Below are 25,374 nucleotides of genomic sequence, written 5' to 3' on the forward strand. Positions count from 1 at the left end.
ATCAAATTCCAATCTGGGAACGTCACTAAACTCCTTGAGCCTCAGTTTCCTCATCTATGAAATGCGGCTATTAATAGCATTTACGACCCAGGGAGATGGTGATGTCCATTTGCCATCCTTAAAGCTCTACAAAAACTAGAGCTTTTGAATTCCCTTCACAATACAGGCCAGGGACCTTGCAGCAGTGACCAGTATAATGACAGACGGTACAGACTAGCAGCTGGGGGAGACCTCAATTCAAATCCTCCCTTATTCCCTCAGGGGCCTTTTTACCATCTTTAAATTACTCTGTATTGGTTTGTGTGTATCTAATCGTATCTTGTGTTGGACCCCTCTCCAGTAGAATGTAAACTCCTGAAAGGGTCTGGCTGCTTCCTCTTGGGGCAGCTGACAGAGCATCACAGGCCTGGAGTGGGTTAGACCAGAGTGCAAACCCTGCCATACACACTTACTAGCTATATGATCCTGGGCAAGTCACTTCACCTGTTTCCTCCTCTGTGAAATGGGAACAAATAATAGCCCCTTTCTCTCAAGGTTGTTGTGAGGATCAAATGAGATAACAATTATGAAGTGCTTATCACACATAGTAAGCATGCTATGCAAATGTTAGCTCATTTTAAAATAAATTTTATGTATTTATATTTAAATATATTTTTGTGTTTTACTTTTGTTTAATTTTTTGCTCAATTACATGTAAACAAAATTTTCTGACAGTCTTTCAAAAAAATTCAGAGTTCCAAATTTGTTCCCTCCCTCATCTCTCCTCTTCTTGAGAAGGAAAGCAATTTGACACAGCTCATACACGTGCAGCCATGCAGAACATTTCCATATTAGTCATGGTACAAAAGAAAACGGAGACCCAAAAAATCAAGAATAATAAAAGAAAAAAAGGCTATTATTATGACAATTTATATTGGTAGAGGCGGTTACCACACTTGTTAGTTTTCCTCCAACTTGGCTTTCCACAGGGCCTGGCTCATAGCAGAAGCTTAATAGCGAATTAGGAAAAGACCCCTTTAACGGGCCAGAGAGACGGCCACATGTTCTGGGTGGGACTGGGTTGGATCCCTGAGGGCCACAGGCCCAGCCCACCAGAACAGGTAATCTGTTCAGAGATTCAAGAGCAGGGGCAGGAATAATCAAAGAGCAGTTTACAGTGTTATTGAGAAGGGGAGAGATGGTAAACACCCCAGGCAAGACTGGGGACAGTTCTTTCTCACTTCATGTTGGAGCCTGGGTGGCCAGAGCTCTGGTCACAGACCCTGCTTCCGTAGGGCAACAGACTGGGCCCAGAGCAAGGGAGAAAGCTACAGAGATCAATGAGGTAACACAGAGTCAGAGAATTGATCCTGCTCCTCGACTTTAGAGATCGAGAGGTTTGTGCGAGAGCACACAGAGGCAAAGCCGAGATCTGAGCCTAGGTCTCCCCAAGCTGGGGCCTTTCCCTCCTTCATCCCAGGCTGCCTCTCTGGGGAGAAGGTGGGAAAGGGCACCTGCTTAGCCTTAAAGAAGAAAGCTGTTCCTGGATGAAAGGTTTCTGGGATGTAGGCCATAACCAAGGCTTTCTCTAAGCAAGACAAAGTGAGAGAATATATATACTTTTTTTCTGAATTCCATCATCATCACCATTACTTGTAGTAGTAGTTGTATTACTACTACTATTATTGCTACTACTACTACAACGACTATTACTACTGCTATTATTATTATTTCTCTTCTACTATTACCATCACTACTAGTATTACCACCACCACTACTACTACTTTTACTACTACTACTACTACTACTATTACTACTACTACTACCACTATTAGTACTTCTACTACCACCACTACTATTACTACTATTACTATACTACTACTACTCGTACTACTACTTTAACTATTACTACTACTATTACTAATATTATTACCATTACTACTACTAGTACTATTACTACTGCCACTACTACTACTACTACTACTACTACTTCTTCAATTACTACTACCACCACTACTACTACTAGTACTACTATTATTACTATTACTACTAGTAGTAGTTCTACTACTGTTACTAGTACTACTACAACTACTACTACTACTACTACTACTACTACTACTACTACTACTGCAACTACTACTACCACTACTATTATCACTACATAGGCTAAAAGCCCATTTTAAAAACCCTTTTGCAGAGAAGTATTTCTTTGGAGAGAGCCCTCTGGAGCCTCCTTCCTCCCCAGATCTCACCGGTTCCTTGTGTGGGGTGGGTAGGGAGGCAGGGGACGGTGCCCAGGACCGGGCAGGAAGTAGTTACCCAGTGTGGTCTGTCTCTTTTCCATAGGAGAGAGGTTGAACACGTTGGCACTGTCTCCTGCGTCGGGTTTATAAAAAGTTTCAATGTCGATGGAGAACTTCTCCACAAAAGGGCACGTGTACCTGTGGGGGAAGACAAAATGGCAGCCGGGGTGAGTCGGGAAACCAGCAGGGGCGGCTCCGGCTCTCTGGAGGAGAGCCTGGGAGAGGCCGGGCCAGAGTACTGGGGAGGAGGGGCTGCTGGAGCGCAGGCTCTGGGTCTGCGTTACCTCCCAGGCACACAGAACTCAGGAATGAAAGGGCAGGGGGCCAGTAGCCCTGGAGTCGGGAGGACCTGAGTTCAGATCCAGCCTTGGACACTCGGCACTTACTAGCTGGGCAAGTCACTTAATCTAATTGTCTCAACAAATAAAATAATAACTCAGTGATGGACCCCTCTCTCCCTTAGCTCTCCTCTTCTAACTGCGAGGTGAGCAGGAATGATGGCGCAGCGGAGGGGAGGGCCACGCAGAGCAGGTGGAAAGGAGAAGTTCCTCTGGACCACAGCCTTGCCTTTTCTGAGGGTCCTGCTGACTAGCTACAAATGAGTGGCAGGCAAGGTGTGAGATGTTGGAGGGGGACAGAGGGGAGGGGCTCCTGATGCCACATGGCAGTGCCCATGAGCAAGATCTCTGGATCACAGAGAGAGGGATGCAAGGGGACCCAAGAACCTGTTAATAACAAATTTTTTAAATAACAAGAGTAAAGAGCTAGCATTATAAAGCACTTGGCGCAAGCACCCCCTCTCCATGGTGGAAAGCTGGCTGTTCATGGACCTGGAAGCCCGATAGTCCAGTCCTTGGGATTTCTTAATAATGCTCAGTCCCAGGTCAGTAAAGAAAGCTCGCTGGAAAGAGGTAAATCGCTCTGGGGAGACAATGGCGCCAGTGATTTAAACACAAAATCCTTTTTTCTTTTTCCCTGAGGCTGGGGTTAAGTGACTTGCCCAGGGTCACACAGCTAGGAAGTGTTAAGTGTCTGAGACCAGATTTGAACTTGGGTCTTCCCGACTTCAGGGCTGATGCTCTATCCACTGTGCCACCTAGCTGTCCCTCAGGATCTAAAATCCAATGAGGGATTCTGCTCTGGGCCATCCAAGGATCCAACTTAATCACTCCCCTGCCTCTGTGCAGGACTCTCTTTCCCACACTCCACGAGCCCATGATGCCTGGAGTACAAATGCTGACTGACTGACCAGCCTTCTCTGCCCCATGGCAGCAGTCACTGGCCAGCCAATCAGGGGCTGGGGGGGGGCCCTCTCGCCTTAAGCGCACGCACCTTGTCCTGGTGTAGGGGTAAGCATTCCAGGATTCCTCCTCCACCCGCAGGGCCGCCTTGGGCAGGATCGAGCGGAACCAGCTGGGGATGTGCATACCAATGTGGTACACCTTGTGCGTGTACTGGCCAGCGCCGCCAGGCCCGTCGGTGTATGGCCGGTTCTCCAGGATCTCCACGCCGCTGCCTTCACCACATGTCTCCTCCCGGCTCTTTTTCTGCAGAGATACACAGGTAAGTGTCGACACGTGACTCCTGGCGCTGAGGGGCTCCTGGGGACCAGGAAGCACTTGGCAGACCTCAAGAGGCCTGTAAGTGGCCCCTGCTTCCCGGCAGAGTGGAGCCTCTGCTCCCAGGCGCTGCTCACACCGGGAAGTCGAGTGGGGCTCTCAAGTGGTGCGTTCATCAAAACGCTGCCCAGGTCGGCGCAGAGCAGGCTGGGGGGAAGCGGGGAGCACTTCAGTGTAAACCCACAAGGCCACAGGCTTCAGAGCTGGAAAGGGCCTTCGAGGCTGCAGGGACCAAGTCCTAATTAAGCCACGGGGTAACTGAGGCCTTGGGGGAATCGAGGGATTCATTTCAGGACCCTCAAACTAGAAGGGACCCTCCCATCCAGCCCCTTATTTTAAGAGGAGGAAACTGAGGTCTGAAGAAATGAACCGAATCAGCCAGGGTTTAAGTGGGGGCAGCCGGGGTGGAGGGAGCACAGCCCTGGAATCAGAAGACCTGAATTCCAATCCAGCCTCACTAGCTGTGTGACCCTGGACAAGTCCTCCTGACTGCCCCAACCACCACAGAAAAGCATAACTGGAAGGTCCCAGAGTCCAGGAAAGTCAATAAGCTCTGATTAATTGCTTATCCCGTGCCAAGTACTGGCTGAGTGTGGGGACACAAATATGAGCAGCTATTTTTTTCTGCTGAATCATCCTGCCCCAGTGGACGCCTGCCATCCATCCTGCCTGGGGACAGAGTGCCCCCTTCCCCTGGCCAGGGTCCAAAGCCTGCCACCTCCAGAGGTGGGTGATACTGATCTGCGCTGGTGGACCCAGGGACGATGCTGAGTCACAATATTTATGCCACAAACTGCTGCGTGACTGGGATGAGCCTGGGACGGGTGTCTTTGTCACACCTGAAGGACCTGGCCACAGGAGCACCAGCTGGGAGGTCATGGACACGGGGGGAGGGGAGGGACCAGCCATTCCCAAAATCCTTTGTTTGGGGGAAAAAGCGGAGTAAGGGATGGACGCCATCTACTAAGCAGGGCTGCTAGGAGGCTAAAAAGTACTGTCACCTTCGAAGTTCTGGAGCTTGGTCATCTATTTCCAGCAATCAAAATGAAGGGCAGGGGAGCTTTGGGGGGACAGGGACACAGGAAGGGACAAGACGCCCGGTCGCAGGGCTAGGAGCACTCAAAAAAGCAAGAATGCTGCAGCCAGCTCAGGGCTGGTGAGACTCATTCTACTCTAAAAAGCATCTATTTGGCTCTGGAGTCAAGCAGGAACTGAGTTCAAATGTGACCTCAAATACTGTGTGACCCTGGGCAAGTCAATTAGCCCCAATTGCCGCATCCAAAAATTAATTAAGTAATTAGTCCTTCGCTTACAAAAAAAGCATGCATTTGTGCAAGAGTGCATAGTCATTTCACCTGGCTTGCCTCAATTTCCTCATCTGCAAAATGAGAATGACAACAGTATCTACTTTCCAGGTTTGTGTCCCAGACATGAGGGACAAGCAGCTTGTCCCTTGTCTCAGGAACACTTCTCTCTGAATCTCAGTGAATTCTCTCTGGGACATGTTATTCAGTCACATCACTCCCCTCCAACCCTTTGTGACCCCATTTGGGGTCTTCTTGGCAAAAACAAGGGAGTGGTTTGCCATTTCCTTCTCCTGCTCATCTTGCAGATGGAGAAACTGAGGCAAACAGGGTGAAGTGACTTGCTCAGGCTCACCCAGCTAAGTGTCTGAGCAAATTTGAACTCAGGTCTTTCTGATTCTAGACCTTACAGCTCTATGCACTACAGGTCACCTGGCTGCCCCACTGGCACATAGTAGGTGCTTTACAAAAAGTTTGCTACTTGGTAGATTAGAAAGACTAGATTAGGATACTAACAGCTTACACAGCCCCTTAAAGCCTACAAAGTGTTTACCACAAACATGATCACATGAGGGCCTCAGGTACAATAATCCTGTAAGGTTGATATGATAACCCCATTTTACAGGTTGGGAAGAGAGGTTCAGGGAGGATAAGGGGAGGCATTGGAAGTGCATTTCAAACCCGAGTCTTTGGGATTTCCAATTTAGTGCCTGTCCAGAGAGAATCCTTTAATGTCCTCCAGGGAGCTTATGAAGGACATGGCCCAGCATTCCTACCCCAAGAAGTTTTGATATTACAGAATGTCTTACATCTAATTAGAGAGATCATCTCTTACTATACTGCAGAAGATCTGGGGGTCTTAAATGGACCACAAGTTCTACAAGCAGCTTAATGCAGGCTCTTGGGTCACAATAAGGGCACAACTTCAAGGAACAAGAAGAGGAGAGTCCCACTGCACTGTTGCCCTGGTCAGACCTCATCTGGAGCATCATGTTCAGTTCTGGGCACCACAATTTAAGAAGAAACTTGATAAACTGGGTCCTTTTTTATTTTTGTCATATGAAGAACAGAAAAGAAGCTTGAGATAGTTGAGCATGGAGAAGAAGACTCCCAGATTAAGGCAACTAAACCTTTTCTTTTTCTGGCGAGGCAATCTGAATTTAGTGCTTAGGGTCACACAGCTCATAAGTGCCTGGATCTGGATTTGAACTCAGGTCTTCCCGTCTCCAGGGCTGGTGCTCTATCCACTTAGCTACCCCAACTAAGCATTTCTGAAGCTCTCTACCCCATTAGACTGTAAGTTCCTCAAGGCTAAGACCTGTCTTTGCCTTTATGTGTATGCCCAGTATTTAGCACAGAGCATGGCATATAGTAAGTGCTTAATAAATGCTTATTAACTGACAGATTATCTTCCATTGTCCTGGGCATGCTGCTGACAGTGGGTTCTTCAACTTTGTCTTATGGAGAAGGGATAAAGCAAGTTTTATCTTAAAACTTGCTTTGTTTGGCCCCACAGGGAACATCAATGATCAATGCGGGTGGGAAGGACAGGGGAGGACAAGGAGTCCAACTGAAGCCCCATGTAGAGGAAAATGTCTTAATCCAAACTGCCGCAAAGAGGCATGGGCTGCTTTGGGAGGGCAAGCACGGGCTTTCTTGGCCCAGAGAGACAGAAAGAGACAGAGAGACAGAGACACACAGAGAAACAAAGAGAGACAGAGAGATAGAGATTCAGAAAGAGAAAAAAAGGGACACAGAGAGAAAGACCCCAGAGGTCTCCAAGCAGAGTCTGACCACACAGTCAATTTGTTCTTATGGTACTTTCTTTGGGTGTGTGGGTCACACTAAGGGACCAGTGATGTAATAATGACTACCATAATAATAGCTTTCATATAACACACAAAATATATTTTACATAATTTTATATAACATTTAGATATTACCTACTATATGGGGCAGCTAGGGGGTGCAGTGGATAGAACATCGGACCTAGAATCAGAAAAACCCAAATTCAAATGTGGCCTTAAACACTTACTAGCTGTGACACTGGGCAAGTCATTTCACCTGACCTGCCTCAGTTTCCTCTTCTATAAAATGAGAATAACAACAGCATCTACTTTCCAGGTTTGTTGTAAGGATGAAATTAAATAATAAGTATAAAATGCTTAACAGTGCAAAGCAAATAGTAAGCATTATTCAAAGGATAGCTATTATTATTAGGATTGTTTGTGGGGGATGAGTGAAGGTGAGGAGTCTAGGACTGACGCAAAGCTGTGAGGCTGGTGCCTGAGAAGATGCTCATGGCCTCAACAGTGAAAGGGAAGTTTGTAAGGGAGGGGGGGGGGGTTCTGTTTTGGATATACTGAGTCAAGGTGCCTGCAGGATATCCAAAATGTTTGAGGGGCAGAGGCAGCTAGGTGGCACAGTAGATACAGCACTGACCCTGGGATTAGGAGGAACTGAGTTCAAATCTGGCTTTAGCCACTAGCTGTGGGACCCTGAACAAGCCACATAAATCTGAATTGCCTTTTCTCCAAGAAAAACAGAAACAGAAAGAGACACAGAGACACACACACACACACACACACACACACACACACACACACACACACACACAGAAAGAAAGAGACACAGAGAGAGATAGAAAGAGACACATTCAGAGATACATGGAGAAACAGACACCAAGAGAGACAGAAAGAGATTCTACATAGGGAAAGACATAGAAAGAAAGAGACACACAGAGAGAGACAAAGAGACACAGAAACTGAGACACCTTCACACAGACAGAGACACAGAGAGAGACAAGAGAGACAGAGAGACAGAGACAGAGACAGAGAAAGACAGAGAGGAGGAGGAAGAACCAGGACAGATTCCTGGAGGATATCTATAGTTAGTGGGGAGAGATGATCCAGCAGAAGAGGCTGAGAAGGAGCAGATGTCTCTCCCCAAGGCTTTGCAGAGAGTATGAAGAATGTGGGCTTGGCCTTCACACCAGCCCAGGGGGAGCTGGCTAAAATACTATGGAATGTGGGAGTCAGCTGGTCAGGACTCACCACGACTGCTCCCAGAGAGCAGGGCCCAGATCTGGACCCAACTGCTATGGCAGGAGCCAGCACCAAGGGACCACCTCCTGGAATTTCTTTGTGATGCTCAGCTGGCCTCGTGCCAGGGCTAGCCCAGCCTCTTCCCAGCCCGTCCCAGCCTCTCAGGCTCTCCCAGCCCCCTTTGGCCCATCTTTGGTAGCCATGTTCAGGATGCTTATTGCTCGCTTCTCGCTAGTACAGCTGATGACGTGCTTCCCTCCAGCTCAAGTAATAGCATTAAATCACTTGGTGGGGGGAGGCGGGGAGGAAGCTGAGAGCACAGATGCCCTGAGATTAGCAAGAATGCCAGGTACTTAAAGGCTTCTATTAAAACAAATCTCCTGGCACTGGAGCATAAACACAGGGTGGACATATGACCCCCTGGCAACAATTAGGGAATTAATAATCTAACTCCATTTGTCACAAGCTAAGATAGTGGGTGGGGCTCCTAGAAGCAGCTGAAAGGATTCCCCCCTATTATTCCCTGCTTCAGGAAGGGGCTGCAAGAAGGTTGAGATCATTTTCATTCCCTGCAGATGTCTCTCTGGAAGACGACGAAGTAGGAATCTGCCTGGGAAAAGAGGCACAGATGAAAGGCTGCTGGAATTATGGTCCATCTCTGGGAGAGCTTGAGAAAATGGGTTCAAGATGCCCACAGGATAACCAAGATGTATGTCTGAGAGGCAGAGGCAGCTGGGTGGCACAGTGGCTAGAACTGACCCCAGGGTTAGGAGGAACTGAGTTCACCTTCAGCCTTAGCCACTAGCTGTAGGACACTGGGTAAGTCATTTAAATCTAAATTGCCTCCCCCCTCAAAAAAAAAAATAAAAAGTAAAAAGAATAAGGAAGGGAGAGAAAGAGAAAGATCAAGAGCTTCATCTGCCAAATCTGTAAAATGAGGGGTTTGGACAAAATCATATGGAAATCCCAATGATTTAACAGTTGAGCAGTGATTTGGGTGGAAGGAGAAAGAAAGGATGGATGGCCTTCAAGACAACATATGGGAGACAAAGGAGGAGCCCATTTGCCGAGGCCTTCGAGTGGCTTCTCCTGCCTTTCCAGTCTTATTTCATGTTTCAATGCTCCTTCACAAACTCTCAGTTCCAATCAAAGTGGTCGCCCCCCATTCTGTCTGGCATCCTGGAGGCTTTGCATAGGTCCTTGCTTCCACATCTGGAGGGCAGTTCCCTCAGCACCTACACCTTGCAAAGGCCTCAATTACCTCTGACAGCAAGTGCTAAACCTCTCCCTTTCTTGAAGCTATTTGAGGGAAAGAGCAGTGTAGTGGAGAGAAGAAGTAGATTTGAATCCTACTCAGGAGAAACTAAAATAAAATTTTTAATTCTATTTTGACCTTATCCAACATATTGTCAAGTCAAGTCTTAAGTTTTTTTTTTAAGTTGTCAGATTTCAGGAACATTGTAAAACTATTTCCTCTCATCTCACCATCACCTGATTTTGGGGAAAAGTCTTGATCCTCCCAACCAATAAGAAATAAGACAACTTAATCCCTACATTCTGGGTTTTCCTTTGTTTTTTACTCCCTTCAATCTATAGTAACAGGGCCCTAGTGTTTACTGAGAGCCCTGGACACCGGTTGTTTCACAATCGCATGCCTTGCTAAGTAAATTATTGTTCGGACACAATTATTCAATGTCTTTATTCTACCCTAAAAATTATGGCAACCATGAAGAGATTAAGACTCTAAGTCTCCATGCTACAATTAATCATACCTTTGCAATAGGAACACCCTAGCTGCAATAGAACAGATCTATTGTCTGGTAAAATTTCTACCTGAAGGACTGTCCATTGCTGGACCTTCACATCTTCCCCCATTACATCTAAAAGGTACTTCCTTAGAGGTATCATAGATAATGGCTCTAGTAAGCTGATGGATATCCTCTTAGGCAAGTTCTTATTGGTCCGGGAACAGGAGAAACTTCTCATTCAGCTGGAAATGACAAAGGATAGGGCTTTGAGGCAGGGGGAGGGGGATGGAGAGAGGGAAAGGGAAAGGGAACTCTTAAGAAACCCCTTTCTGGGAAAAATCAGAAAAGAGGAAGAGAACTCCTCCCAACTCTCCAGTTATAAACAACAGGGACTTTCATGGGTTTTTTGATTAAACTTTCAATGGCACTCAAAAAGTTATCAAACTGTGCATACCCTTTGATCCAGCAGCGTTGCTACTGGATTTGTATCTCAAAGAGATCTTAAAGAAGGGAAAAGGACCTGTGTGTCCAAGAATGTTTGTGGCAGCCCTCTGGGGTGGCTAGAAACTGGAAACTGAATGGGATGCTCATCAGTTGGAGAATGGCTGAATAAATTGTGGCATATGAATGTTATGGAATATTATTGTTCTGTAAGAAATGACCAGCAGGATGATTTCAGAAAGGCCTGGAGAGACTTACAAGAACTGATGCTGAGTGAAATGAGCAGGACCAGGAGATGGTTGTACATGGCAACAACAATATGATGATCAATTCTGATGGACGTGGCTCTTTTCAACAGTGAGATGAACCAAATCAGTTCCAATAGAGCAGTAATGAACTGAACCAGCTACACCCAAGGAAAGAACTCTGGGAGATGACTATGAACCACTACATAGAATTCCCAATCCCTCTATTTTTGTCTGCCTGCATTTTTGATTTCCTTCACAGGCTAAATGTAAACTATTTCAAAGTCCGATTCTTTTTGTTCAGCAAAATAATTGTTTGGTCATGTGTGTGTGTGTATATATATATATATATATATATATATATATATATATATATATATATATATATATATATATATATATATATAGTATTTAATTTATACTCTAACATATTTAACAGGTATTGGTTGACTTGCCATGAAGGGGGGGGGGGGGGGAAGGAAGGGAAAAATTGGAACAAATGGTTTGGCAATTGTCAATGTTGTAAAATTACCCATGCAAATATCTGGTAAATAAAAACTATTAAAAACAAACAGACAAACAAAAAACTTTCAATGGCAAAACAGAAGTCAAATAACTGCCAGCAAAGTGCTTCTGTGCCTCTTTGTTGTACTGATTGTGTTTTGTATCTTGGCAAATCAAACCAACTTATTCCTGTGGCCTGAACAGTTAGAGAAAAAAGAATGTGGAAAGTGAAAACTTTTCTGAGGGAAGATTGTGTCTGCCTATTTGTCTCTGGTCAAGTTGGGGAGGAAAGAAGAGAAACAGATAAGAAGGAAAGGAATCTTTGTTCCCAGTCTGCAGAGATTTAAGGCATTGTAAACTTATTAAAACCTAAATTTGGGAGTGAAATATATTTTCTGTACTGCAAATTTCCAAATTGGGATTTGAAAATTTCCATAAATACCAAAATGTTCAATGAGTTTAGATTTTAAGGAAAAGATAAGAATGAAATTTTATGGAAGTTACATGCAAACAGTGCTTAGACCTTTGATCACTCTTTCTCTAGATGACAAATTTATTGTTTTAATACAAAGAAGGAAGGTGATTGTACTGATCAGAGAAAAGGAAAAAATGGATTTGCAGTTTAAATCTAAAACTGCCTATTATTAACTCTTTCTTGATATGAAAAGAGAAAAGCTCGCTTAAATCAGGGAGCAACTTAAAAGGAAATAGAATTTAATTCGGAAAACTGGTCATGCTATTTCTTCTGTGAATGATATAATAAAATTTAATTGCTTAGGCAAACTAGAAACAAAGCCAACAAAAAGTATTGGAATAAACCATGTATTTGTAAGCTTTTAGAACTCTAAAGGCAACAGTACTGAAATTAATTAGCATTGTCATAAAAACTTAGGCTAAATTGTAAAAGAAAAATTACAATATACCTCAACTTGTTCAGCCATTCCCTCATTTTCCAGTTCTTTGCCATCACAGAAAGATCTGCTGTAATGAGTCCTTTTCCCTTTTTTATGATTTCTTTGGGAAACAGATTCAGGAGTGAGACTGCCGGATCCAAAGATATACAGAGTTTGGTTGCTCTTTGGACATAGCTGGGAGCTTTTTTGTACACTGTGGTTTGAATGTTGTCTTCCCCATTAGAATGTGAGCTCTGTGAGGGCAGGGACTGTTTTTTACCTCTCTTTGTATCCCCAGAGCTCAGCATAGTGGCTAGTACATAGTACGTATTTACTAAATACTAGTTTTTTTGCTCCAGAAGGGCTGTAAATAAAGTGAGTGGAGGGAAGGAACTCTAGAATTACAGAACCAGCAAAACACTTAACCAGTTCATCCACTCCAATGCCCGCATTTTATAAACAAGGGCCCCAAGGTCCAGAAAATTATAGGATCATAGCGGGTGGGACCCTTAGAGGTCACTGAGTCTGGGCCTCTCAGTTTATAGAGGAGAGAAATGTAGCCTGGAGAAAGCACTTGTCCAAAGCCACACAACGTGCTCGATTTTCATAATGCTTCATGGCTTACAAAGCACTTTCCTCACAATGTTGTAAGCAGGGCAGCTGTCACTCCCACTTGACAGATAAAATAAGCCACAGGATTGCCTTGTGAGGGCTATATAATTAATAAAGGGGAGATAACTTGTCCATAGTCCCACAACCACAATAATTAAGTGTTAGAGGTTGGATCTGACCCCAAGTCTCCCTGATTTCATATTAGAAGATCAGAAAGCCAGAGGAGGAAGAGACCTTCTTATTCTATTTCATCTTGGTTTTTATGAGTCAAATTTACTCATTTAGTTTCGTAACTGTTTTTTCTAATCTTTTTTTTTATGTTTATTCCCCCCACCACCTGCTGAACTAATTTTTTTAAAAAATGCCAGTCTCACAATAAAACCATCCAATCCAATCCCAGACACTGAACAGGGTGTGTGATCTTGGTCAAATCATTTGATCTCTTTTGGCCACAGCTTCCTCAACCTGCAAAATGGAGATAATGGTACCTACTGTCGTGTGGGGTTCAAGTAAGATAATATTCGTCAAGTCCTTAGCACAGTGCCTGGCACACAGGAGGCGCCCTATAAATGCTGGCCTGATTTATAGCCATACTCGAGTATTCATGATTCCTTTTGATCACCTCAGAGATGTCACTTGCCTCCCCCATTCCTCAGTTTGAAAATGAAGGATTATAGAGTGCTGGCCCTGAGTTCAGGAGGACCTGAGTTCAAATCTGATCTCAGACACTTAACCCTCCTGGCTGTGTAACCCTGGGAAAGTCACTTAATCCCAATTGCCTCAGCAAAAAAAAGAAAATGTACAGGTCCGACTACATGGCCTCCAAGAGGACTTCTTGTCTTCCAACATTTGGAACAGTATCAGGCACACAGCAAGCACTTAATAAATGCTTTTTTCTATCCAAGTCTCTGACTCTCTAACCTTGGTATCTTCTGACCCGAATTTACCTCCCCATTTGGCCACTTAAGGCCCGGGTCACCTCAGGTAAGCCACTGAACCTCTCTTTGTACCCTGTGGAATTGATGGCGCTGGACAAGCTATGGTCCTGTGAGCCTAATGGGCATTTATCACTGTGCCGGACACTTCTTCCTGATCTCCTCCCCGGCCACGGCCTCCATCGGAACTTCCAAGCTCTTGCAGCTACCCTGGCTGGATGGAATGGTCTCCCATGACCCACACCCAGACCTTTCCCTTCCAGTCTCCTCCCCTCCCCCATGCCCGCCCCTGCTTCCTTCTCCTTCCCCAACCTCATCCCCTCCTGGGCGCCTCCCTCCATAGCCCATCGGAACATAAGAAGAATCAGCCTGTTTGGCCCTGCTCTGGCTGGGGCATGAGTCAGCCTCCAGCTTGTGTGAGCCGCTCCTTCTCCGTCATTAGGTCTGACATCTAATTCATTACAAGCAGGAAGCACTCAGCACCAGAGAGAGGGAAGGTGGCTTCCCGCTCCTCGGCAGGATGGAGGCCTCCCAATCCCAGCACGCAGTGGGGCCACCTTCCCCTTCCCCTAGCCAAGTCCTCCTTCCTCCAGGATGAAGCTGATCCAGTACCTTCCAGCTGGTATCCTCAACTATTCCAGGGCTACACAGAACTATAATTGCCTAATTATACACCTTAAGGTGTTAATTAGTTTGATCCTGGAGAGAATTCTGACTCTGTGTGACCTTGAGCAAAACCTGGCTGAGCTTCGCCTTCCTCCCCGCCCCAGGACCCTTTTCAGCTTTGATTTCTTGTGCTCAGGAGGGAGGCAGGGGGCAGGGGAAGGCCGAGGAGCAGCTTGGAGGCCCGCAGCTCTTAGGATGGGGGGGGGGGGGGAGAAGCACAAGGCAGAGACACCTGTGGGGGCCTCCCAGAACAACAAGGCAATTTCAAGAGTGGACTGGAATTGCTGCTTAATTGGCCAAGGAATTCTCCAGCTGGTCTGGGGCACAGAGGCTGGGCACCTGGGGCTCGGGGAGCGTTGGGAAGGACCATGGATAAAGCTGTCAACAAAGAGGACCTGGTGGGAAAACCGAAGTCACAGCCACAGCAGATGCTGCATTCTAGGACCTGGGAGCCAGGCGGGCCTTGGGGCACAAAAGGAGGCTGGGAGGGCCGGAGCCGGGAGCTCAGCTTTCCCCCCCAAGTCCTTTAGGAGAGGGAAAAGTGTGTATGTAAGGGGGCAGCGGAGGGCTGCATCACATGGGCTGCCCCGCCTCCAAAGGGACCAGGACTGAAGGGCAGTTTCACAGTTCTTGATGATGCTCTTGACCCAGTTAACAGGAGCCCTATCTTGTACATATTGATGACCTTAAAGAAAAAAAAAAAAAGGAGACATTTTCTCCTGCCAAAGTAGGGACCTGATGGGCAGCTGAGCTCCAGATGAGAGGCAAGAGGGAAGTCTTTCTAGGTTCCCCCCTTCTAGAGAAAGTCTCTCTCCTCCACTTCGCTTGGGTCCCTTATTCCCGAGAGGTTCAGGTTTCTGCTTCTCATGTTATAGATACCAGGGACTTTAAGCTACAGCATCTGTTTCCATGGCAATGTGACGGCATCAGTAATTGAATGGGTTTAAGTGGAGGCCATCCTCGGTCAGCTTCCCATGGTGCCGGTGTGCGAGCGCTGTGGTACTGCCCCACGTCTCCTGGGCCCTCTCTCCCAGGAAAAGCCATATCCTCTGAGCTGAGCACATCAGTGCCATCAAGTCCCAGAGCGAGGAGCCAGGTCCAGAAAAACTGGGGCACTTTGTGGCAAGCAAGGGGCCCCGGGGCTGAAAAGGTGTTTCTGCCCCCCCCCCCTACTTAAAGGCGGGTGGATGGGTGGAAATCTCCCTAGACTAGGAATTAGGGTCATCATGGGATCTCACAACTAAAGCTCTGGTCATCTAGAGAGGTCATCTAATCCTACTCTCTCCTTTGCCAAATGAGGTTCAGAGGGTTAAGAGATTAGGATTAGGGGAGCACAGATTTAAAGAGATCAATGGGACCACTCTTTCATTTTACAGATGAGCAAACTGAGACCCAGAGACATAAAGTGGTTTGCTCAGATAGGAAATGAAAGAGCCAGGATGGGAGCCCCTGATTCTTCATCTATTCCTCTTTTGACTACACCATATTATTTAAACTAGCAATGGGAAACATGGACAAGCTTCTTCCCCATTTACTGTTTTTTTCATCTGCAGAGAGAGGGTTGGGGCTGGAGTCAGGGAGATCTGAGTTCGAATCTGGCCTCAGACACTCACTAGCTCAGTTTCCTCGTCTGTAAAATGGAATGATAATAATAGCACCTCCGTCCTAGATTGTAGTGGGGGTCAAATGAGACAATATTTGTAAAATGCTTAGCACTAAGCTATTATCTGTAAATAAGGCGGCTATGATTATACCAAGATATTATTGACAGAAGCCCTTTTGGCAGTAGCCCCAGATTGGGAAACAAAGAGGATCCCACCACTGATGGGAGAAATGGAATGCAAATGTAATGAGTTATTATATAATATAAAACATTATAACATGAGGGAGTCAGGGAAATATAAGAAGACTTGTACAAACAGATGCAGTGATTCAGAGAAGACATAATGGATTAAAAAAAAATGAATGAAAGCAACCAAACTTGGACTAATTACAATGAAAAAAATCTAGTTAATGGCATTAAGAGGCAGGGTCCAACAACCTCTTTTTGCTCAAGATCCACAAGGAAACAGGAGCCCAAGGTCCCCCAATGAGGGGAGGGTCACCCCCAAGCTTGAGATTTTTTTTCATTATTCCTCCCTGTCTTCATTAGGTAGAGATTCTGAAGCACAGATGATGAGAGATATTTCTCTACTCCTTGTAGAAAGGTAACACACATTTTTTTTTTAAAGTGAAAGCTCCTTTCAAATTCTGGTATTCAGTGTAAGATTTCAGTGGGTATCCCCTCAAGATGTCAGCCAGGCCCTGGATTGGGAAGTGATAATAAGGAAGGACTGACGCAGTCAAAGGGCCCAACTCTCTATGGATTGAACAGCTAGGAGATGGGACAGTGGTTAAGCCGGGATGGACAACCAGGCCAGGGCCTCCTAGGGAGACCAGGACATAGGCAGAGAATCTAAAGGCCCAGTCCCTAGAGAAAGGAGACCAACTGAAGCAAAGAGACACATCTCTCTCTCTCTCTCTCTCTCTCTCTCTCTCTCTCTCTCTCTCTCTCTCTCTCTCTCTCTCTCTCTCGTTCCTTCTCTCCCTTCTCTCTCTCTCTCTCCCTCTCTGAATCTGTCTCTGTCTCTCTCCCTCTCTTTCTCTTTCTCTCTCTCCCCCTTCCTTCCTTTTTTCCCTTTATTTCTTTTTTTACAATACTAGTTTTTTTTTTTTTTTCAATTACATGTAAATGTTTTTGAAATTTTGAGTTCCAAATATTTTTTCCTCTCTCTCATCCCTCCCTAAGACCACAAACAAACTGATACTGGTTATATATGTCCAATCGTGTTAAACATATTTCCAAGAATCAGAACAAAAGGGAAGAATAGGGTGATAGTTCTAATAGTGATGATAAGGATTATTAAAGGACAACATGGATGGGATTATATCCATAAATCACTTTAAGCTTTTCTCTTGACAGAGGGCCCAGACCATGGAAAATCTATTTAGGCCTCTTAACCCGCTCCACCCTCCCCCTCCCATTTCCATCAGTGATGAAGGTCATTATTGGACAGAGCAGCAGCTCAGGGCCAAGCCCCTGGAGACAGCACATTACCAGCAAATCAACCAAGTTGGTCAGCCAGAGGTGGCCACATTCCTTTGGACTCTTATCTGCAGGACCTGGCCCCTGCCCAGCACCAGGGGCAGGGATTCCTGCCCAGAAGTCCCCTCTCTACATGGGCCAAAGGGATGAGATGGCATCGGGAAATAGTCTTTCCACAGCTATTATCCATCTGCCATTTTTTAGGGACCAGAAATTAGAAAAAGGTTTCTCTAAAGTTGGAGTCTCCCCACGGAGACATGGGAACACTCAAGAGGAGACTCACAGCTAGCAAGAAGCATGTGGGCCGGGAGTAGAGCGGAGGTGGAAATGGGCCTGTCTTTAGCCAAGAGGGAGAGTTCCTTGGCACTTGTAAGGATAGAAACTCCCCCACCAGCCTTTGCTCACAAGGGGAGTCAGGGGCCAAGACTCGGGGTGTATGAAAAGTAATGAAAGCTCTTTGAAGCCAAGAAAACTATTGACTTTTTGACTCTGTAACTCACTTCCACATCAGCTATTATCAACAATACTTACCGACTGACTGAGAAACAGAGAGTGATGGATTTAGAGTCAGGAAAATCTGGGTTCAAATCCTACCTCGTGTCACTGATTTTCTCTGTGAAATGAGGAGATTGGGATGGCTTCAAAGGTCCCTTAGAGCCCAGATTTATGTTCATATGATATAAGGCTTCTAGTCTTCCTCTGCCTTCAAATGCTTCCTCTTACTTGAAGCCTTCCCTGATTCATTAGGTAACAGAAACAGAAGTGATGAAGGAAAGGGATCTAGCATTCCAGAGTAGGGAGGAAACGAAGTAGAACTCACACAGATAAGGAAATGCAAAATAAGACAAAGTCATTCCAAAGACATAATGTCTGAAAAGGTTGAATGGGGATGGGCCCCAAGAAGGCAGCTCTTGAGTAGTCTCTGCATGAAGCTACACTTGTGGTGCCTTCTTTGCACTTACCTTTATTATTCCCTTTAGGGCAGTAGGTGGTACAGTATATACTGCACCAAGTCTAGAGTTAGGAATTCAAATCTAGCCTCAGACACTAGTTATGTAACTTAATCCTATTTGCCTCAGTTTCTTCATCTGTCAAATGAGCTGGAGAAGGAAATGGCAAATCCCTCCAAAATCTTTTCCAAGAAAATCCCAAATGGGGTAATGAAGAATAGGATCCAACTAAACATTCCCCTTACTATCATAGTTACTTGTATTTGATCCTTCTTCCTTTTCCCATTAAAATGTCATCTGCTTGAGGGCAGTACTGATATTCTACCTACTCAAAATGCAGTAGCTGCTTTGATAGATGTAGATTTGAAATAATCTAGACAGGACTAGACTTCAGAAAGCTCAGTACCAGAGAGAAGTGATTCCCTAAAGATTATCCAGTGAGTAACTTTGGTCGGGGGCTGGAGCTGAATCCACCCCAGACTGGAAATTCCGAGTTCCAGGTGCTGGAGGCTGAGTCCCAGAGGAGGTATCAAAGCACAGCTTCCCCCGTTCGGAGGCTTTTGATGAAATAGAAATGGATGAGAAGGCATGATTCAGTCAGAGAGGCTAAAGAGACCAGCCAACGCCAAAACAGCAAAAATGAATGGGGATCTTGATTAAGCTATAAATGTACACTACAGATGAAGTGGAAATATCCCAGAATGGTAAGATGGCCCTTATTCTTCCTCCATCCTCACCTCCTCCCTCTCTCCCTACTCTTTTTTTTCTTGTTTTGTTTTGTTTTTTTAATTTCTCTAGTAAATGTATTTATTTTTAATACACATTGCTTTATGAATAATATTGGGAAAGAAAAATCAGAGCAAAAGGAAAAAACCATAGAAAAGAGAAAAAACAAAAACAAAAAAGAAGTACACATAGCATGTATTGATTTACATCCAGTCTCCTTAGTTGTTGTTGCTTTTTTTTCTTTTTTTTTGTTTAGAGATGGCATTTTCCATCCAAAGTCTATTGATATAGCTTTGTATCACTGAACCACTGAGAAGAACCAAGCCTTTCATCGCACATTCTTGCTGTTATTGTATACAATGTATTCCTGGTTCTGCTTGTTTCACTCAGCATCAGTTTGTGTAAATCTTTCCAAGCCTTTCTAAAATCAGCTTTTTATAGAACAATATTCCATTATCTTCATATACCACAACTTGTTCAGCCATTCCCCAACTGATGGGCATCCACTCCTTTTCCAATTCTTTGCTACCACAAAAAGAGCCGCTATAAACATTTTTGCACATGTGGGTCCTTTCCATTCCTATGATTTCCTTGGGATATAGACGCAGTAATGGCACTGCTGGGTCAAAGGGTATGTATAGTTTTATAGCCCTTTGCACAGTTCCAGATTGCCCTTCAGAATGGTCAGTTCATTTCAAAACTCCACCAGCAATGCATTAATGCTCCCTCTCCATGTTTCCTATGACACAACCCTCTCCTTCTTTCTGCTTCCCCTTCTCTTTCCTTTCTCTTCACTCCCTCCCCAATCTCTTCTTTATCCCCTCCTCTCTATCCTCAAACCTTATTTCAGGTTCATCCTCACGTCTTTTTCCCATCAGTTCCTCTGCCCTTGGTGCACTTATCCACCATCCCTTAATACTTATCCTCTTCTTCATTCTTCTCTATCTCTTCTCTTTCTGCTGACCCAATCTTCACAACCCAGTGGGGAAATGACCTTATTATCTATCCCCCAAATCCTTCCCTCTTCCTTATTTCCCTATTTCTATACCACCATCTTCCTAGAAACTTCCTAAAAACTCCTTGAGGAGGCATCTACAATCTTTCCCCCCTGAAGCTATGCTGTCACCAAGTTCTTTTGGTTCGATGTTCTATACAATTCTATTCTGACAACTAATAACTCCCAAGGCAGCCCATTCCTTCTATTGGAACTTTTTTTTTTTTTCATTCATATAGCTAAAATCTGTTTCCCTCCAATGTCCACTCCGTGGGTCCTAGAAGAACAATCAGAGAACTGTGGTTTAGTGGGAAGAGGACAGGATTTGTCCTTAACAGAATCCTGGATTCAAATCCATGCTCAGGCACTTTGCCAGCCATGTGACCCTGGGCAAGCCACTTAAGCTTTGGTTTCTTCAACTGTAAAATGGGGATAATAATACCTGAAGCACCTACCTCAAGGATCATATGCAATTGACATATCTAAACCCTAAACTTTAAGGCACTATACCAGTGATCCTCAAACTTTTAAAATAGGGGGCCAGTTCACTGTCCCTCAGACTGTGGGAGGGCCGGACTAGAGTAAAACAAAAGCTCACACTCTGTCTCCGCCCCTCAGCCCATTTGCCATAACCTGGTGTAAACATCCTCAGCGGGCCACATCTGACCCGCAGGTCATAGTTTGACAACTCCTGCACTATATAAATGGAAGTATTCCTTCTGCTATTCAGCTCAATCCTTCTTCCACAAAACAGCTCAATAACTATTTTAGACTCCATAAAATCCAACCCTTGGGCCAGTTCCTTCCACTGATCCTTGCATAACTGATTCTGGTCCCCATCAGGTATGGACAGACAGATACAAATCCACCTCTTGATAAGAAAGTCAACTCAAAGAAGACAATTGACTGAGATGGGCCAATATGGTATAGTCCCTACCCTAGAGTCTCCTATTCATTCGACCTGTGACTTTTAAATGAAACACCTTGCCTCAGTTTCCTCATCTGCCAAACACAGATAATCCTATACTGCCTCCTTCAGCAGGGTTACACGATGTAGTCTGGAGCATGCTGGGCTTTCTGGAGTCAGAGAGACTTGGATTCAAATCTTACCACTAAGACTTAATTTCAATTCAACTCAATGACTTTTATTAAGCACCTAATATGTGCCAGACACTTATGTTTGAGGAGACAAAACCAAAAGTGAACCCTTCCTGCCCTCAAGATGCATAAAATCTAAACTCTGAACTTCAGTTTCCATGGTAACCAGGAGGCAAGGTGAATAGAGTGCTGGGCCAAGTTAGGAAGACCTGAGTTCAAATTTAATCTCAGATACTTTAATTAACCTCTCTCAGACAGCTTCCTCAATCATAAAATGGTTTTGGGAGTATCAAATGAGATGATATTTGTAAAATACTCACCACAGTACCTGGTACATAGGAGGTATATGTATAGGTATTTTATATGTATGTATGTGTGAATGTATATGCATATATACATATGTCTATGTATGTATATATGTATATACATGTGTGTAGTAGTAATGGTAGTACATCTGACAGACTGGGTAATAATACTTCTAGTATCTGTCTCAGAGGAATGGTTAGTACTATTATTATTTCCATTTTACAGCTTAAGAAACACAGAGAGAGAGAGGTTAAGTGTTTTGGCCAAGGTCACAGAGCTAGTAAATGTCTGAGGATGAATTTGAACTTGGGTCTCCCTGATTCCAGAAATCGCATTCTATCTCCCATGCTATCCATCTGTGAGCTAGGGATCAGTTATCACTACTATTAGCAAATGAGATGAAAACACTTTGAATAAAGCAGAGTAAAAAGTCGTATCTTAGAGAAATTAGAAGGAGATCCAGTACTCTTCACATTCATCACTAAAGGGTGAATTTTTCATGAAACAAGGCAGAAAAGAAATCACAAAAGATGGTATTAGTAACGATCACATGCAACTAAAAATTTTTTTGCAGGAAAAAAAATTACTGCAAGTAGGAAAAGAAGGAAAAGTGGTTGAAAAATTGCATCAAATTTCTGATGTCCAAGATACATAAACAACCCACAGATAAATAGGGTTCTCAAAAATCTTAGTGAGGTTTTAAGAGTTAATAACTTCAAACCAATCTAGCCAAGATTAGAAGGAAAGCAGAAAATTGGGGAGAAATTTTTATAGGCTCTTCTTCAGATAAAGGTCTCAACTATATAGAGAATTTTGTCAAATTTTATAAAAATATGAGTCACTTCCAAATTGAATAGTGATATGAATGGGCACTTTTTGGAAGATGAAATCAAATCTATACACAGCCATATGATAAACATACTCTAAATCATTACTGATTTTAAGTATGCAAATTAAAACAACTTTGAGGTATCACCCCGTACCTCATCAAATTGGCTAAAATGATAGAGAAGAAAAATGACAAATGTTTGAAGGGATGTGAAAAAATTGGGACACATACATTGTTGGTGGAATTGTAAACTGATTCAACCATTTGGAAGAGTAATTTGGAATTATGCCTCCAAAATGATAAAACTATGTATACCCTTTGACCCAGCAATACCACTATTAGATCCATTCCCCAATGTGATTGGGGGAAAAAAGAAAAGAATCTCTGTGTTCTAAAATATTACAGCAACTCTCTTTGTGGTGGCAAAGAACTGGAAAGCAAAGAAACGCTCATCAATCAGAGAATAATTGAACAAACTGTGGTATATGACTGTGATGGAATGCTACTGTGCTGTAAGAAATGGCAAGCATATTGGTTTTAGCAAAACATGGAAACATTTGCAAGAAATAATGAAGAGTGAAATGAGCAGAACCAAGAGAACATTGTACACCATATATTGTAACAGCAGTATTGTTCAAAGAGTAACTGTTATTCTGAGTAATATGAGCATTCAAATCAACTACAAAGGACCTATGGAGGAAGATAAGATGCTATCAACTCTAGAGAAAGAACTGATATGTGGAAGGATGTGTTATATATTCTCTATACTGAACTATATCAAATGTTGGCCTTCTCTAATGTCTAAAGCAGGGGTTCTCAAACTACAGTGCACAGGCCAGATGCGGCCACTGAGGACATTTATGCGGCCTACTGGATTATGGCAAATGGGCTGAGGGGCGGAGACAGAGTGTGAGGTTTTGTTTTTACTATAGTCCAGCCTCCCACAGTCTGAGGGACAGTGAGCTGGCCCCCTATTTAAAAAGTTTGAGGACCACTGACCTAAAGGGTTAGGAGGCAGAGGAGGAGACCACTCAAAACTTAAAATGTAACCAAAAAATTTAATTTAGAAAAGAGTTTAAAAGCATAAACACTTTAAACTTATGAAAAGCAACATCGAAAGGTTATTTGAAATTTTAAAATATAGATGTTTCTTATTAAAGTTCAAAGTAAATAGTTTTTTATATTATACATACATTCCTTGAGTCACTTTTTGAACTCAGTAAAAGCTTTCATCAACCCTGCTCAGTGATTAGAAGGAATCTGTAACCTTATAATCATCCAAAGAACAAGATTTTGATGGGACAGCTTGCATGTGACTCCACAAAAAAAGTTTAACAGAAATAGAACAGATGAGTAAGGTGGTCAAGCAAGAGGACTCTATTGATCAACTAGCATGAGCAAGTGTCATCTAGAAACTGATATAAATTAATGCATAATGATGGGACGATACCCTGTCTTCTTAAAGTTAAAGTGAAAAATCTATTATAAAAATAGATAAGTGCAAAAGAAATGTAAACTTTCCAATTATATATATATGTGTGTGTGTGTGTGTATATATATATATATATATATATATATATATATATATATATTTGTAGCATTTATATTTCTTAAGTTATTAAATCTAAAACTGCACTAAGACTGCTGGGACACCCTGAGCATATGTGTATGTGTATGTGTTTCTATGTGTGTATATGGACATGTATGTACATCCAAAAGTCAATCCCTAATAGAGAAGTGGTTAAAATATATGAACAGACAATTCTCAAAAAAGGAATAATAAATGAATAACAACAATGTGAAAGAGTATTCCAAATCACTAATAAGTAACCAATGTAAACCAATACAAGTACAATAATCATACAAATGTAAACCCATAAAGTTTTCACACCGAACAAAATGACCCGGATGATCAAAAATGGAAACAGTTAATATTGCACAGGCTGTGACAAGATATGCACACTTGTACGCTGTTGGTGGAACTGTAAACTGGTCTGATATATAGTAGGCATTTAAGAAATGCCTGTTAATTGATTAATCTGATGCTATAAAAGGACCATGTCTTGATCCAAAGGAGAGACAAGGAGAGAGATGAGAAGGTGATTCACCTTGTCCTACCCTTTTGACAGTCAATGGATATGGAAAACAGCATGGAGTTCCCTGCCCCTAAACTTCTTCCCCCTTTCCCTCACTACCTCACTCACCCCCCACTCCCACAGAGGGAGAATGTACAGGTATCATTCCTATTTTACAGATTTTACACAAGATTCAAATCTGAGTTTTTCTGATTTCTAAGTCCAGATGTTATTGACCTCCCCATGCTGGCTGCTGTGCTAATAACCCCTCTGCCAAACTAAGTCCAAGGGAGAGAACCTCAGCCAGTGAGGGTTCCCAAGGCCGGGAACAGCCCACTCAGGTGCTACTTGTCACATGGAACAAAGGTAGGCTATAAACAGCAGAAATGTTGTTCCCCACAGAAAAAGATGATATTGAAAGAGTTCTAAATCTAATCAAAGACAGCAGGAAATACAATTCACTGTCTCTAGGCAAGTCTTGGGTACACTGAGATGATGGCTGTAATGGGAAATTAGCCCATTAAGGGTTGGGACTTAAATGACAGTTAAAGGGACGGAGCCGGGGGTGAGGAGGGAAGAACTTGAGGACGATCTCCCAGAGAGGTCAAGGCTGGAACACAATTATAGTCGTGATGGCCAGGCCGGAGAAAGTGGGCAGACAGCCCCAGGCAGGAACACTGCTGATGTGGCCAGGCTCCTGTGGGCAGAGACTAGGGAGAAGTGAATTTGGTTACAGTGGAGAATGAGTACTCAGTGCACCGGGAGATGGGGGCTGAATCATCTCCCCACAAGCGCCCAAAGCTGAGCCTGGAGATGCCGATCTGTAAACCTGGAGACTGCGGAGGCTGAGCCTAGTGCGTCCCTTGAGTCTGCAGGTTCTGAGATGTCGAGGGCTAAAGCCAAGTAGGAGTCTGTGCTGGGTCAGCACCAGAATGGTCCTCCCAGGGACTACCAGGCTGCTTGTGGGGGAGCAAACCAGCTCAGGCAGAAATAGAGCTCATCAGTCCAGTGACAGGAG

General features: G+C 43.9%; 1 protein-coding gene across 14 annotated transcripts in view; it reads right to left on the minus strand.

Annotated features, from left to right (window-relative positions):
- The window catches only part of PITPNM2 (phosphatidylinositol transfer protein membrane associated 2), a 266,887-nt gene that overhangs the window by 64,072 nt on the left and 177,441 nt on the right, over window positions 1-25,374 (minus strand). For all 14 annotated transcript variants that reach the window (XM_074298846.1, XM_074298806.1, XM_074298857.1 and 11 more), the window contains 2 exons: window positions 3,615-3,829; window positions 2,299-2,420 (listed from right to left, as the gene is read on the minus strand). In XM_074298846.1, the coding sequence (XP_074154947.1) occupies window positions 2,299-2,420; window positions 3,615-3,829 (337 nt within the window). The remainder of the gene's footprint in view (window positions 1-2,298; window positions 2,421-3,614; window positions 3,830-25,374) is intronic.

The sequence above is a fragment of the Sminthopsis crassicaudata genome, chromosome 1 (assembly GCF_048593235.1).
Source record: "Sminthopsis crassicaudata isolate SCR6 chromosome 1, ASM4859323v1, whole genome shotgun sequence".
NCBI lineage: Eukaryota > Metazoa > Chordata > Mammalia > Dasyuromorphia > Dasyuridae > Sminthopsis > Sminthopsis crassicaudata.